The sequence below is a fragment of the Hyla sarda genome, chromosome 4, assembly GCF_029499605.1.
Source record: "Hyla sarda isolate aHylSar1 chromosome 4, aHylSar1.hap1, whole genome shotgun sequence".
Lineage (NCBI taxonomy): Eukaryota > Metazoa > Chordata > Amphibia > Anura > Hylidae > Hyla > Hyla sarda.
Genome location: NC_079192.1, coordinates 321,806,016 through 321,820,967, shown reverse-complemented (window position 1 = coordinate 321,820,967; position 14,952 = coordinate 321,806,016). Strand labels below are relative to the sequence as shown.

The 14,952-nt window shown below is 44.0% G+C and overlaps 1 protein-coding gene across 4 annotated transcripts in view; it reads right to left on the bottom strand.

Moving 5' to 3' along the window:
• The window catches only part of ZCCHC10 (zinc finger CCHC-type containing 10), a 28,606-nt gene extending 19,283 nt beyond the window's left edge, over window positions 1-9,323 (bottom strand). Inside the window, exon 1 of one of the 4 annotated variants that reach the window (XM_056574936.1) lies at window positions 9,165-9,323. In XM_056574936.1, coding sequence (XP_056430911.1) covers window positions 9,165-9,205 — 41 coding nt within the window. In that variant the 5' untranslated portion in view covers window positions 9,206-9,323. Of the gene's footprint in view, window positions 1-8,800; window positions 8,980-9,164 lie in introns of those variants that run through there. The other 3 variants (XM_056574934.1, XM_056574937.1, XM_056574938.1) reach the window with 3 other exon arrangements.
• Between the last annotated feature and the right edge of the window lie 5,629 nt (window positions 9,324-14,952).

Below are 14,952 nucleotides of genomic sequence, written 5' to 3'. Positions count from 1 at the left end.
AAAAAAGGACATACAAATAAGTGAATGATGCAGTTACTGCCTGGTCATCCGGCCGACTCTATAAAAATTTCCCTGATCCTAGCCAGAAGGCCGGGATACTAAGGATTAGTGCCAAAGGTACTAAGAGTAATGGTGCAGTGCTTCAACTGAGTTGGTCCCATCCACTCAGGGAGTTTTGGCACCTTAGGGGTCACCGTATTGCCAGGCACCTGCCACAGCTGCCAGGAGCGGAGCTCCATTCTGGACAGTTAACCCTTTTGATGTTGCAGTCTGTGTGACAAAGCATCAGAATGACATAGAGAGAGTTTACTCTGTTCTCCATCAATTGCTTGCGGGGTCCAGATGGTGGCCATGGCAACCAGAGATCTCCGAAAGGCCTCTGGTTTCTTGGCTACGGAAGCCGAACAGGGGATTAAACAATTCTAAGATAGCAGAGGGCTCCTGTGCCCGCAGGCGCTCACGTCATAAGGATGTGAGAGGGAAGAAATTAGAATATTCATCAGATGGGCGGGCATAACACTGCATATAGAGGAGGTAGGGGAGCTTAGCAAGCCAACTCGCCCCATCCATTGTGCACAGCAGCGCTATAGCAAAGAGGCTATCGAGAGCCATAACTTTTAATCCACTGCACCAATCTAAGTAACCCCTCTTTTTATTGCTGAACAGCCTTTTAGTTTCCCTTAAAAAATAGTTTTTATAGAATAAATATAATAAAAAAAATAAAATGAAGTGTATAAAGGAGGTATCATTATAACTGTACAGACCTTCAGAATAAAATTACCATGTTATACCGCATTGTAAACATCGAGAAAAAATAAATAAAACTTGCCAAAATTACTCTTATAGCTATCAGAATATGGTTACACACAAATACATTTTAACCGGTTGCCATCTACGGACGAACCGGCTCGTCCTATAACGGCAAGTGGTGTGTGGCTCCTGACTCAAGCCCGCGCCATAGCGTCCAGCCCCAAGCTGATCCTTGAAGCTTGGGGCTGCCGTTAATAGCCGACATGCGGCGATCGTCGTGGCCGGCTATTAACCATTTAGGTCATCGCTGTTGAAATTTATAGAGGCGTCTAAAGGGACGTTTAACCAGTCCCTAGTGGTCCAGTGGGGTGGATCCCCCCTCCCTCCCACAGCGCAATCGTGGGGAGGTGATCCACTTTGGAGGTAGATGGAGGGCTTACCTCTCCTCCTGCGCTGGTCCCGGCTCTGTGATTGATGGAGCTTGGCTAAATCAGGCTTTATCAATCGAGTGCAGAGCACACAGATCAATGTACCGTATTTATCGGGGTATACCACGCACCGGCCTATAACACGCACCCTCATTTTACCAAGGATATTTGGGTAAAAAAAGTTTTTTACCCAAATATCCATGGTAAAATGAGGGTGCGTGTGTGCGCGTGTATACCCCGATACATCCCCAGGAAAGGCAGGGGGAGAGAGGCCGTCGCTGACGCTTCTCTCCCCCTGCCTTTCCTGGGGTCTAGAGCGCTGCTGTCGGCCCTTCTCACCCCCTGGCTATCGGCGCCGCTGCCCGTTCTGTCCCCCTGACTATCGGTGCCGGCGCCGATAGCCAGGGGGAGAGAAGCGGCGCCGACAGCCAGGGGGAGAGAAGGGGCAGCGGCACCCATTGCCGGCGCCGCTGCCCCGTTGCCTCCCCCCATCCCCGGTGGCATAATTACCTGAGTCGGGTCCGCGCTGCTCCATGCCTCCGGCGTGCGTCCCCTGCGTCGTTGCTATGCACGGCGCGGCGCACTGACGTCATGCGCCGCGCCGTTCAGCGCATAGCAACGACGCCGGGGACGCACGCCGGAGGCCTGGAGCAGCGCGGACCCGACAATGGTAATTATGCCACCGGGGATGGGGGGAGGCAACGGGGCAGCGGCGCCGGCAATGGATGCTGCTGCCCCTTCTCTCCCCCTGGCTGTCGGCGCCGCTTCTCTCCCCCGCCGGCACCAATAGTCAGGGGGACAGAACGGGCAGCGGCGCCGATAGCCAGGGGGTGAGAAGGGCCGACAGCAGCGCTCTAGACCCCAGGAAAGGCAGGGGATGAGAAGCGGGCAGCGACGGCCTCTCTCCCCCTGCCTTTCCTGGGGGTGTATCGGCGTATAACACGCACACAGACTTTAGGCTAAAAATGTTAGCCTAAAAAGTGCGTGTTATACGCCGATACACCCCCTCCCATAGGCTTGCATTGAGGGGTGGAGCGTGACGTCACACGGGGGCGGAGGCATGACGTCACATGCCGCCCGCCCTGCGGTCGACCATAATCAGACCCGGAGCAAACACGCTCCGGGCACTGATTATAAACGCGGGGTGCCGCGTGCATGATCCCGGGGGTCCCCAACTCCCGCGATCAGGCATCTTATCCCCTATCCTTTGGATAGGGGATAAGATGTTTAAGCACCGGAGTACCCCTTTAACCCCTTCCATATTTAAAGTTTGAATAACTCTCTTTTCCCAAATCCATATAATATGTAAACATAATAAAAATAAACATATGTGGTATCACCACATGCGCAAATGTCCTAACTATAAAAATATAACGTTAATTAAACCGCATGATCAATGGCATTTACGTAAAAAAATACCAAAATCCAAAATTGCATATTTTTGGTCACTTTGTATACCCTAAAAAATGTATAAAAAGCAATCAAAAAGTCCCATCAAAACAAAAATGGAACGGATAAAAACTTCAGATAACTGCGCAAAAAACTGAGCCCTCATACATCCCTGTATATGAAAAAATAAAAAAGTTTTAGGGGTCTGAAGATGACAATTTTCAATGTACAAATTTTGCTGCATGTAGTTATTTTTTTAGGGAGTAAAATAAAATAAAAAGCTATTTCAATTAGGTATCCTTGTAACCGTATGGACCTACAGAATAAAGATAATTTGTCGTTTTTAATGAAAAGTGAACTGCGTAGAATCAGAAGCCCCCAAAATTTACAAAATGGAAAAAAAATAATTTACATTTTGCCCCACAAATATTTTTTTCCTGGTTTCACCGTAGATTTTGTGGTGAAATGATTGATGTCATTACAAAGTGTAATTGGTGGTGCATTAAAAAAAAGAAAAAAAAGCCCTCATATGGGTCTGTAGGTTTAAAATTGAAAGTGTTATGATTTTTAGAAGGGGAGGTGGAAATAACGAAAGTGCAAAAATAAAAAATGTCCTGGTCCTTAAGGGGTTAAAAAAATATATATACATTTGTGATGTTAATGTCATAAACCATAAAAACATATATAAATTAGGTATCGCCATAATTGTACTAAACTGCAGAATAAAGAGAACATGTCATTTATGCTGCATGGAGAATGACAATAGAAAACACTATAAAAACAAAAAAAAAAACAAAAAAAAAAATAAGTGGAAGACCTGATTTTGTTATCTGTACCAAAAATGGAATAACCAGCGATCAGAGTGTCATATATACCCCAAAATGGAACAAAAACATCAATGTGCCTGACCAATTTACCATTAAAGGGTTCTTTTCATCAAAAAAAACTTTTGATATATTATAGATTTATGTATGCAGAATAACTTTTTAATTGCATGTTATTAAAAAATATGCTTCTTTCTATTTAATTTTCCACTTTGAAAAAAATGACCACTAGAGGTCCTGGCCGCAAGCCCTTTTTATAGATTTCAGACTCGTGCTGGAGTCCTAAATCTCAGACTGCAGCCGGGACACAGACAAGCTAAGAACTGCTCCCTGCCTGTCAATCAGACAGGCAGGAGCCAGCACTGTGCTCATAGCAGAGCAGGGCATACTTCTGACTCTGCCTTACTGCATGCCCTCATTCATTTTACTATCTGAGCTCCGATGTTTCTTCTCTCTGCTCATACAGTTGTAAACAGAGAGGAGAAGATTCAGAGCTGCCAGCTGAGCTTGTCTGTGTCCCGGCTGCAATCTGAGATTTAAAGGGGTATTCCAGGCAAAAACTTGAGATATATATATATATATATATATATATATATATATCTCAACTGACTCCAGAAAGTTTAACAGATTTGTAAATTACTTCTATTAAAAATCTTAATCCTTTCAGTACTTATGAGCTTCTGAAGTTAAGGGTGTTCTTTTCTGTCTAAGTCCTCTCTGATGACACCTGTCTCAGGAAACGCCCAGTTTAGAAGCAAATCCCCATAGCAAACCTCTTCTAAACTGGGCGTTTCCCGAGACAGGTGTCATCAGAGAGGATTTAGACAGAAAAGAACACCCTTAACTTCAGAAGCTCATAAGTACTGAAAGGATTAAGATTTTTTAATAGAAGTAATTTAAAAATCTGTTTAACTTTCTGGAGCCAGTTGATATATATAAAAAAGTTTTTGCCTGGAATACCCCTTTAAGACTCCAGCATGAGTCTGAAATCTATAAAAAGGGCTTGTGGCCAGGACTGGTAGGGAGACCTCTAGTGGTCATTTTTTCAAAGTGGAAAATTAAATAGAAAGAAGCATATATTTTTTTTTTATAAAATGAAATTGGAAAGTTGTTCTGCATACATTAATCTATAATATATCAAAAGTTATTTTTTTTTGATGAAAGGTACCGTACCCTTTAAAGGGGTACTCCACTGGAAAACATTTTCTTTTAAATGAACTGGTGCCAGAAAGTAGAACAGATTTGTAAATTACTTCTATTAAAAAATCTTAAAGGACATCTATAAAGCAAAATAACTTATCCCCTATCCGAAGGATAGGGGATAAGTTATAGATCACGGGGGGTCTGAGCGCTGGGGCCCCCCAGGATCTTCGGTACAGGACCGCGGCAATGTACAGGAAAGGGGGCGTTCCGTCCCCACATGATGCGGCGACCGACACGCCCCCTCCATCTACCCCATAGAGATACATGGAGGGGGAGTGTCTGCCGCGGCTTTCTGCTGGGGACGAATCTTCACTTCCGGCAGACTGCCGCGGCCCCTTCCAGGGGGCCCTAGCGCTCGCACCCCCTGCGATCTATAACTTATCCCCTATCCTTTGGATAGGGGATAAGTTATTTTGCGCTGGAGTACTCCTTTAATCCTTCAAGTACTTATCAGCTGCTGTATACTACAAAGGAAGTTATTTTCCTTTTGAATTTCCTTTCTTTCACGACCACAGTGCTTTCTGTGAACACCTCTGTCCATGTCAGGAACTGTCCAGAGTAGGAGCAAATCCCCATAGCAAACCGCTCCTGCTCTGGACAGTTTCTGACATGGACAGAGGTGTCAGCAGAGAGAACCGTGGCCAGACAGAAAGGAAAATCAAAAAGAAAAGAACTTCCGGTGTATTATACAGCAGCTGATAAGTACTGGAAGGATTGGGATTTTTTTTATAGAAGTAATCTGCAAATCTCTTTAATTTTCTTGCACTAGTTGATTTAAAAAAACAAACAAAAAAATGTTTTCCAGAGGAGTAACCCTTTAACATTAATGATGAAAAAAACTCTCAAAGTAAACAGATTTCTAAAATACTTCTATATAAAAATCTTAATTCTTACAGTACCTATCAGATGCTGTATGCTCCAGAGGAAGTTGTGTAGTTCTTTTCAGTCTGACCACAGTGCTCTCTGCTGACCCCTCTGTCCATGTCAGGAACTGTCCAAAGTAGGAGCAAATCCCCATAGCAAAACTAGCCTGCTTTGGACAGTTCCTGACATGGAGAGAGGTGTCAGCAGAAAGTACTGTGGTCAGATTGGAAAGAACTACACAACAACTTCCTGTGGAGCATACAGCAGCTGATAAGTACTGGAAGGATTAAGATTTTTAAATAGAAGTAATTTACAAATCTGTTTAGCTTACTGGCACCAGTTGATTTGAAAAGAAAAAAAAAGTACCCCTTCAAAGCATCCCAAAGTTATCACAACATTAAATGAGACCAAAATGGGGATTGGTCCTTAACCTAAGGACGGCGGGCGTTTCCATATGCCCCCGTTTTAAAGTCCTTAAGGACTGAGGGCGTATGGATACGCCCGTGGGAATTCCGGTCCCCGCCGCTAGCCGGTTGGGGACCGGACCGGGATGCATCCCGGCACATCGCCGAGGGGGGTCCTGAGACCCCCATGTCAGCGATCGGATAAAATCGCATGTCAATTCAGACATGCGATTTTCTCCTATTCGGGGCTGATCGGGTCTCTGGTGACCGGATCACCTGAAAAATAGGGATGATCGGAGCTGTCAGTGACAGCCCCAATCATCCTGAGGGATAGGAGCGAGGTCGCAGTGCTGCAATCTTCTCCTATGCCCTGCCATTAGTCAGAACTGAGTTCTGACCAATGGCAGTGCACGACAGGTTGCCATGGAACCCCCCCGTTCTGCCCACCCCTGGATGTCGGGCAGAACGGGGGGAGAAGATGGCGGCCTGTACCTGTGCAGAAGATGCCGTGGGGACCGCAGATCATCGCTGGAGACAGCGGAGATCAGCGGCGCAGGTAGGGAAGCGATGGGGGTGAGGGGGTGGGAGGGAAGGGGGCAGTAAGCGATATTTACTGCTGCCCTTCCTAGTGGTTGCCAAACTGCAACTCCCAGCAACATCTGGAGGGTCACAGTTTGGAGACCACTATTACAGTGGTGCCCAAACGGAGGCCCTCCAGATGTTGCCAAATTACAACTCTCAGCATGCCTAGACTGCCCAGGCATGCTGGGAGTTGTAGTTCTGTAACATCTGTCCCTTCAGATTTTGCAATTTTCATGAAAATTTTGAAAATTGCTGCTATACTTTGAAGCCCTCTAATTTTTTCTAAAAGTAAAAATATGTCCATTTTATGATGCCAACATAAAGTGGACACATTGTATTTGTGAATCAATATAACATTTATTTGGAATATCCATTTTCCTTACAAGTAGAGAGCTTCAAAGTTAGAAAAATGCTGAATTTTCTAAATTTTCATCAAATTTTGGGATTTTTCACCAAGAAAGGATGCAAGTAACGACGAAAATTTACCACCAAAATAAAGTAGAATATGTCACGAAAAAACAATCTCAGAATCAGAATATTCGGTAAAAGCATCTTAGAGTTATTAATGCATAAAGTGACGGTGGTCAGAATTGCGAAAAAGGGCTGTGTCCTTAAGGTGAAAAAGGGCTCAGTCCTTAAGGGGTTAAAGGACAAGTCTCATGCCTGGCAGCACAGAAAAACATATCCCCTATCCTGCGGGGGAAAAGCTCTATGTGAGGGGCTAATGCGCGTAGCATTGACCTCTCTGAGGTAGATGGTACGCCCCTTAGAGATACATGGAGGAGGCGTGTCTTCCGCGACGTCATGCTGTAGCTGGCATGCCTCCTGCACGGGAGAGTCGTGGCAGAGCGGGTCATGGCTCTCCTGTGCAGGAGGCATGCCGGCCGCAGCATGACGTCGCGGAAGACACACCTCCTCCATGTATCTCTATGGAAGAGGCAGCATTCATGCCTCCCGCCTCTCCAGTAGAACTGTATGGGGAGGGGGCGTACCATCTACCTCAGAGAGGTCGACGCTACACGCATTAGCCGCTCACATAGAGCGACAATGCGGGGCCCCGTTTGGGAGATCGCGGAGCGTCCCAGCGGTTGGACCCCCCGCGATCACACACTTATCCTCTATCCTGTGGATAAAGGATGACTTGTATTTTGCAGCAGATATCCTTTAACCCCTCCAGGACCAGGCCAACTTTACATTACAGAAAAACTTATCCTACGTAAGTTTTAGATAAGTTTTCGATCGTGGGTGGGGTGTCCGAGCGCTGTCGCTTCCCCCCCCCCCCGGTCTATAAGAGTGATAATATAAGAGAAATAAAAGTTATATTTTAAAGGTGGGTTATCACAAAAGGGATCTTGTGCCCCGGGCTAAGGCCCTGGGTTTTTGTACAATTCATTTGAATTGTGATTCCAAGGGAATCTTTTATGTTTGCGTCAACATAACTTTGGCGCAAAGACACCAAAAACACAGCAAAAATTTGATAAATAATCCCCATGAGTACACCTAGGTTTATGTCAGAATGCCTTTATGACAGCTTCCTAAGCATAGCTGAAAGGGATATGAAGCCATCTTTATATACCCTCCCTATACTGATAATACATAGTGATTAAGGGCCAGGAAAAGGTTTCTCTTCCGCTAAAGGGCACTGGGGGTGACACTTATGGGGCACTGTAGGCAGATCATACAGTTGGTCATAACTAGGGTTACCACCTGGCAATACCACCTGGTATTTTACCGGCACAGCTGGTATTTTGGCCACCCTGCCCGTATTTTTATATCAGAAATACCAGCCATGCAATGGGCGGTATTTATCCAACCAATTCTCCATCTCCCGGAATTTTGCACCATATACTATAACAGTGTTTCCCAACCAGAGCGCCTCCAGCTGTTGCAAAACTACAACTCCCAGCATGCCCGGACAGCCAACGGCTGTCCGGGCATGCTGAGAGTTGTAGTTTTGCAACAGCCGGAGGCACCCCTGGTTGGGAAACACTGACCTATACTATATACTACCATATAGTCCAACATGCTGGGAGTTGTAGTTTTCATTTAGGGCTACTGAGCCACATGCTGTATCAGGGCATGCTGGGAGTTGTAGTTAGTAACTAACTGCAACTCTCAAATTTTATTTAAAAAAAAAATAAAAAAAACAATCAAAAAGTCTTATAAGCAATATAAGGAGAAATAAAAGTTATATGGGTCAGAATAGGCATATGTGTATCCTGTGTGCAATGCCACACACATATATAATTAATTATGCAAATTAGAATGGCCAGTATTTTTTTTTTCCCCAAGAAAGGTGGCAACTCTATCCATAACATTTAAAATAAATGATGGCAGCTATAGATAGGCTAGATACATGTGATGCCATCTTCCTACAGAGAACAACCAACCATCCTGGTTCTTGTGTGGCAGTCCCTGTTACATGTGCCCTCATGTAGCTCCTAAATAGAGACGTGAGGAACTTTATGTAGGACTGAGGAGAGTCTCGTTCACACGGTGCGTTTATCTCGATACACGCATTGAGCACGTATGTAAATATACAGCCGCACCTGGACCACAACGCCGCCCGTACGTGCCTATAAAAGTGGCCATTAGCCGCCGTGCCTCCTCCCCGCCGCTCCACAGCGCTCTTCCCGCCCAAAATGACGCAAGAACAAAAGCCCCGGTTCCCCTCACACTCCTCCCCCCGCCTCGCTGTCCTAGTACGGGCGGTCACTTACGCCTGTCTACGAGCGATCAACCGGTGCATGGGGGTAGCCATGTTGGTGAGAGCCAAGCGTCGCCCCGCTGCATGCCGGGCAATAACAGTCTGCAGGAAATATTGCTAAAACGCAGCTGCTCGTGGCGTCATGGCGTCGGCAGCCATGTTTGACGAGGGCACTTTATAAATGCCTGCCAATTCTCTGAAGGATTGTAGATATGGACTGGAGTCCTAGATGGGTTATCACTCTTCTGTAGTATGGTCACCTGGTTAGGCTAGTAGTCACTCTCTGTAAGGGCATGTTCTCATTTCATTTGACATTTATTTTGTGGTATACATTGCATGGTGGGGGAACAGCATGCTAATTCCACAGTACAGTGTTTATTTTGTGGTATACATTGCATGGTGAGGGAACAGCATGCTAATACCACAGTACAGTGTTTATTTTGTGGTATACATTGCATGGTGGGGGAACAGCATGCTAATACCACAGTACCGTGTTTATTTTGTGGTATACATTGCCTGGAGTGGGAACAGCATGCTAATACCACAGTACAGTGTTTATTTTGTGGTATACATTGCATGGTGGGGGAACAGCATGCTAATACCACAGAACAGTGTTTATTTTGTGGTTTACATTGCATGGTGGGGGAACAGCATGCTAATACCACAGTACCGTGTTTATTTTGTGGTATACATTGCATGGTGGGGGAACAGCATGCTAATACCACAGTACAGTGTTTATTTTGTGGTATACATTGCATGGTGAGGGAACAGCATGCTAATACCACAGTACAGTGTTTATTTTGTGGTATACATTGCATGGTGAGGGAACAGCATGCTAATACCACAGAACAGTGTTTATTTTGTGGTATACATTGCATGGTGAGGGAACAGCATGCTAATACCACAGAACAGTGTTTATTTTGTGGTATACATTGCATGGTGAGGGAACAGCATGCTAATACCACAGTACAGTGTTTATTTTGTGGTATACATTGCATGGTGGGGGAACAGCATGCTAATACCACAGTACAGTGTTTATTTTGTGGTATACATTACATGGTGGGGGAACAGCATGCTAATACCACAGTACCGTGTTTATTTTGTGGTATACATTGCATGGTGAGGGAACAGCATGCTAATACCACAGTACCGTGTTTATTTTGTGGTATACATTACATGGTGGGGGAACAGCATGCTAATACCACAGTACAGTGTTTATTTTGTGGTATACATTGCATGGTGGGGGGTGGGGGAACAGCATGCTAATACCACAGTACAGTGTTTATTTTGTGGTATACATTGCATGGTGGGGGAACAGCATGCTAATACCACAGTACAGTGTTTATTTTGTGGTATACACTGTATGGTGGGGGAACAGCATGCTAATACCACAGAACAGTGTTTATTTTGTGGTATACATTACATGGTGGGGGAACAGCATGCTAATACCACAGTACAGTGTTTATTTTGTGGTATACATTGCATGGTGAGGGAACAGCATGCTAATACCACAGTACCGTGTTTATTTTGTGGTATACATTGCATGGTGGGGGAACAGCATGCTAATACCACAGTACCGTGTTTATTTTGTGGTATACATTGCATGGTGGGGGAACAGCATGCTAATACCACAGTACAGTGTTTATTTTGTGGTATACATTGCATGGTGAGGGAACAGCATGCTAATACCACAGTACAGTGTTTATTTTGTGGTATACATTGCCTGGAGTGGGAACAGCATGCTAATACCACAGTACCGTGTTTATTTTGTGGTATACATTACATGGTGAGGGAACAGCATGCTAATACCACAGAACAGTGTTTATTTTGTGGTATACATTGCCTGGAGTGGGAACAGCATGCTAATACCACAGTACAGTGTTTATTTTGTGGTATACATTGCATGGTGGGGGAACAGCATGCTAATACCACAGAACAGTGTTTATTTTGTGGTTTACATTGCATGGTGGGGGAACAGCATGCTAATACCACAGTACCGTGTTTATTTTGTGGTATACATTGCATGGTGGGGGAACAGCATGCTAATACCACAGTACAGTGTTTATTTTGTGGTATACATTGCATGGTGAGGGAACAGCATGCTAATACCACAGTACAGTGTTTATTTTGTGGTATACATTGCATGGTGAGGGAACAGCATGCTAATACCACAGAACAGTGTTTATTTTGTGGTATACATTGCATGGTGAGGGAACAGCATGCTAATACCACAGAACAGTGTTTATTTTGTGGTATACATTGCATGGTGAGGGAACAGCATGCTAATACCACAGTACAGTGTTTATTTTGTGGTATACATTGCATGGTGGGGGAACAGCATGCTAATACCACAGTACAGTGTTTATTTTGTGGTATACATTGCATGGTGAGGGAACAGCATGCTAATACCACAGTACAGTGTTTATTTTGTGGTATACATTGCATGGTGGGGGAACAGCATGCTAATATCACAGTACCGTGTTTATTTTGTGGTATACATTACATGGTGAGGGAACAGCATGCTAATACCACAGAACAGTGTTTATTTTGTGGTATACATTGCCTGGAGTGGGAACAGCATGCTAATACCACAGTACCGTGTTTATTTTGTGGTATACATTGCATGGTGGGGGAACAGCATGCTAATATCACAGTACAGTGTTTATTTTGTGGTATACATTACATGGTGAGGGAACAGCATGCTAATACCACAGAACAGTGTTTATTTTGTGGTATACATTGCATGGTGAGGGAACAGCATGCTAATACCACAGTACAGTGTTTATTTTGTGGTATACATTGCATGGTGAGGGAACAGCATGCTAATACCACAGTACAGTGTTTATTTTGTGGTATACATTGCATGGTGGGGGAACAGCATGCTAATACCACAGTACAGTGTTTATTTTGTGGTATACATTGCATGGTGAGGGAACAGCATGCTAATACCACAGTACAGTGTTTATTTTGTGGTATACATTGCATGGTGGGGGAACAGCATGCTAATACCACAGTACAGTGTTTATTTTGTGGTATACATTGCATGGTGAGGGAACAGCATGCTAATACCACAGTACAGTGTTTATTTTGTGGTATACATTGCATGGTGGGGGAACAGCATGCTAATATCACAGTACCGTGTTTATTTTGTGGTATACATTACATGGTGAGGGAACAGCATGCTAATACCACAGAACAGTGTTTATTTTGTGGTATACATTGCCTGGAGTGGGAACAGCATGCTAATACCACAGTACCGTGTTTATTTTGTGGTATACATTGCATGGTGAGGGAACAGCATGCTAATACCACAGTACCGTGTTTATTTTGTGGTATACATTACATGGTGGGGGAACAGCATGCTAATACCACAGTACAGTGTTTATTTTGTGGTATACATTGCATGGTGGGGGGTGGGGGAACAGCATGCTAATACCACAGTACAGTGTTTATTTTGTGGTATACATTGCATGGTGGGGGAACAGCATGCTAATACCACAGTACAGTGTTTATTTTGTGGTATACACTGTATGGTGGGGGAACAGCATGCTAATACCACAGTACAGTGTTTATTTTGTGGTATACATTACATGGTGGGGGAACAGCATGCTAATACCACAGTACAGTGTTTATTTTGTGGTATACATTGCATGGTGAGGGAACAGCATGCTAATACCACAGTACCGTGTTTATTTTGTGGTATACATTGCATGGTGGGGGAACAGCATGCTAATACCACAGTACCGTGTTTATTTTGTGGTATACATTGCATGGTGGGGGAACAGCATGCTAATACCACAGTACAGTGTTTATTTTGTGGTATACATTGCATGGTGAGGGAACAGCATGCTAATACCACAGTACAGTGTTTATTTTGTGGTATACATTGCCTGGAGTGGGAACAGCATGCTAATACCACAGTACCGTGTTTATTTTGTGGTATACATTACATGGTGAGGGAACAGCATGCTAATACCACAGAACAGTGTTTATTTTGTGGTATACATTGCCTGGAGTGGGAACAGCATGCTAATACCACAGTACAGTGTTTATTTTGTGGTATACATTGCATGGTGGGGGAACAGCATGCTAATACCACAGAACAGTGTTTATTTTGTGGTATACATTGCATGGTGGGGGAACAGCATGCTAATACCACAGTACCGTGTTTATTTTGTGGTATACATTACATGGTGGGGGAACAGCATGCTAATACCACAGTACAGTGTTTATTTTGTGGTATACATTGCATGGTGAGGGAACAGCATGCTAATACCACAGTACAGTGTTTATTTTGTGGTATACATTGCCTGGAGTGGGAACAGCATGCTAATACCACAGTACCGTGTTTATTTTGTGGTATACATTACATGGTGAGGGAACAGCATGCTAATACCACAGAACAGTGTTTATTTTGTGGTATACATTGCCTGGAGTGGGAACAGCATGCTAATACCACAGTACAGTGTTTATTTTGTGGTATACATTGCATGGTGGGGGAACAGCATGCTAATACCACAGAACAGTGTTTATTTTGTGGTATACATTGCATGGTGGGGGAACAGCATGCTAATACCACAGTACCGTGTTTATTTTGTGGTATACATTACATGGTGGGGGAACAGCATGCTAATACCACAGTACAGTGTTTATTTTGTGGTATACATTGCATGGTGAGGGAACAGCATGCTAATACCACAGTACAGTGTTTATTTTGTGGTATACATTGCATGGTGAGGGAACAGCATGCTAATACCACAGAACAGTGTTTATTTTGTGGTATACATTGCATGGTGAGGGAACAGCATGCTAATACCACAGTACAGTGTTTATTTTGTGGTATACATTGTATGGTGGGGGAACAGCATGCTAATACCACAGTACAGTGTTTATTTTGTGGTATACATTGCATGGTGGGGGAACAGCATGCTAATATCACAGTACCGTGTTTATTTTGTGGTATACATTGCATGGTGAGGGAACAGCATGCTAATACCACAGTACAGTGTTTATTTTGTGGTATACATTGCATGGTGGGGGAACAGCATGCTAATATCACAGTACCGTGTTTATTTTGTGGTATACATTACATGGTGAGGGAACAGCATGCTAATACCACAGAACAGTGTTTATTTTGTGGTATACATTGCCTGGAGTGGGAACAGCATGCTAATACCACAGTACAGTGTTTATTTTGTGGTATACATTGCATGGTGGGGGAACAGCATGCTAATATCACAGTACCGTGTTTATTTTGTGGTATACATTACATGGTGAGGGAACAGCATGCTAATACCACAGAACAGTGTTTATTTTGTGGTATACATTGCCTGGAGTGGGAACAGCATGCTAATACCACAGTACCGTGTTTATTTTGTGGTATACATTGCATGGTGGGGGAACAGCATGCTAATATCACAGTACCGTGTTTATTTTGTGGTATACATTACATGGTGAGGGAACAGCATGCTAATACCACAGAACAGTGTTTATTTTGTGGTATACATTGCATGGTGAGGGAACAGCATGCTAATACCACAGTACAGTGTTTATTTTGTGGTATACATTGCATGGTGAGGGAACAGCATGCTAATACCACAGTACCGTGTTTATTTTGTGGTATACATTGCATGGTGAGGGAACAGCATGCTAATACCACAGTACAGTGTTTATTTTGTGGTATACATTGCATAGGTGAGGGAACAGCATGCTAATACCACAGTACAGTGTTTATTTTGTGGTATACATTACATGGTGGGGGAACAGCATGCTAATACCACAGTACAGTGTTTATTTTGTGG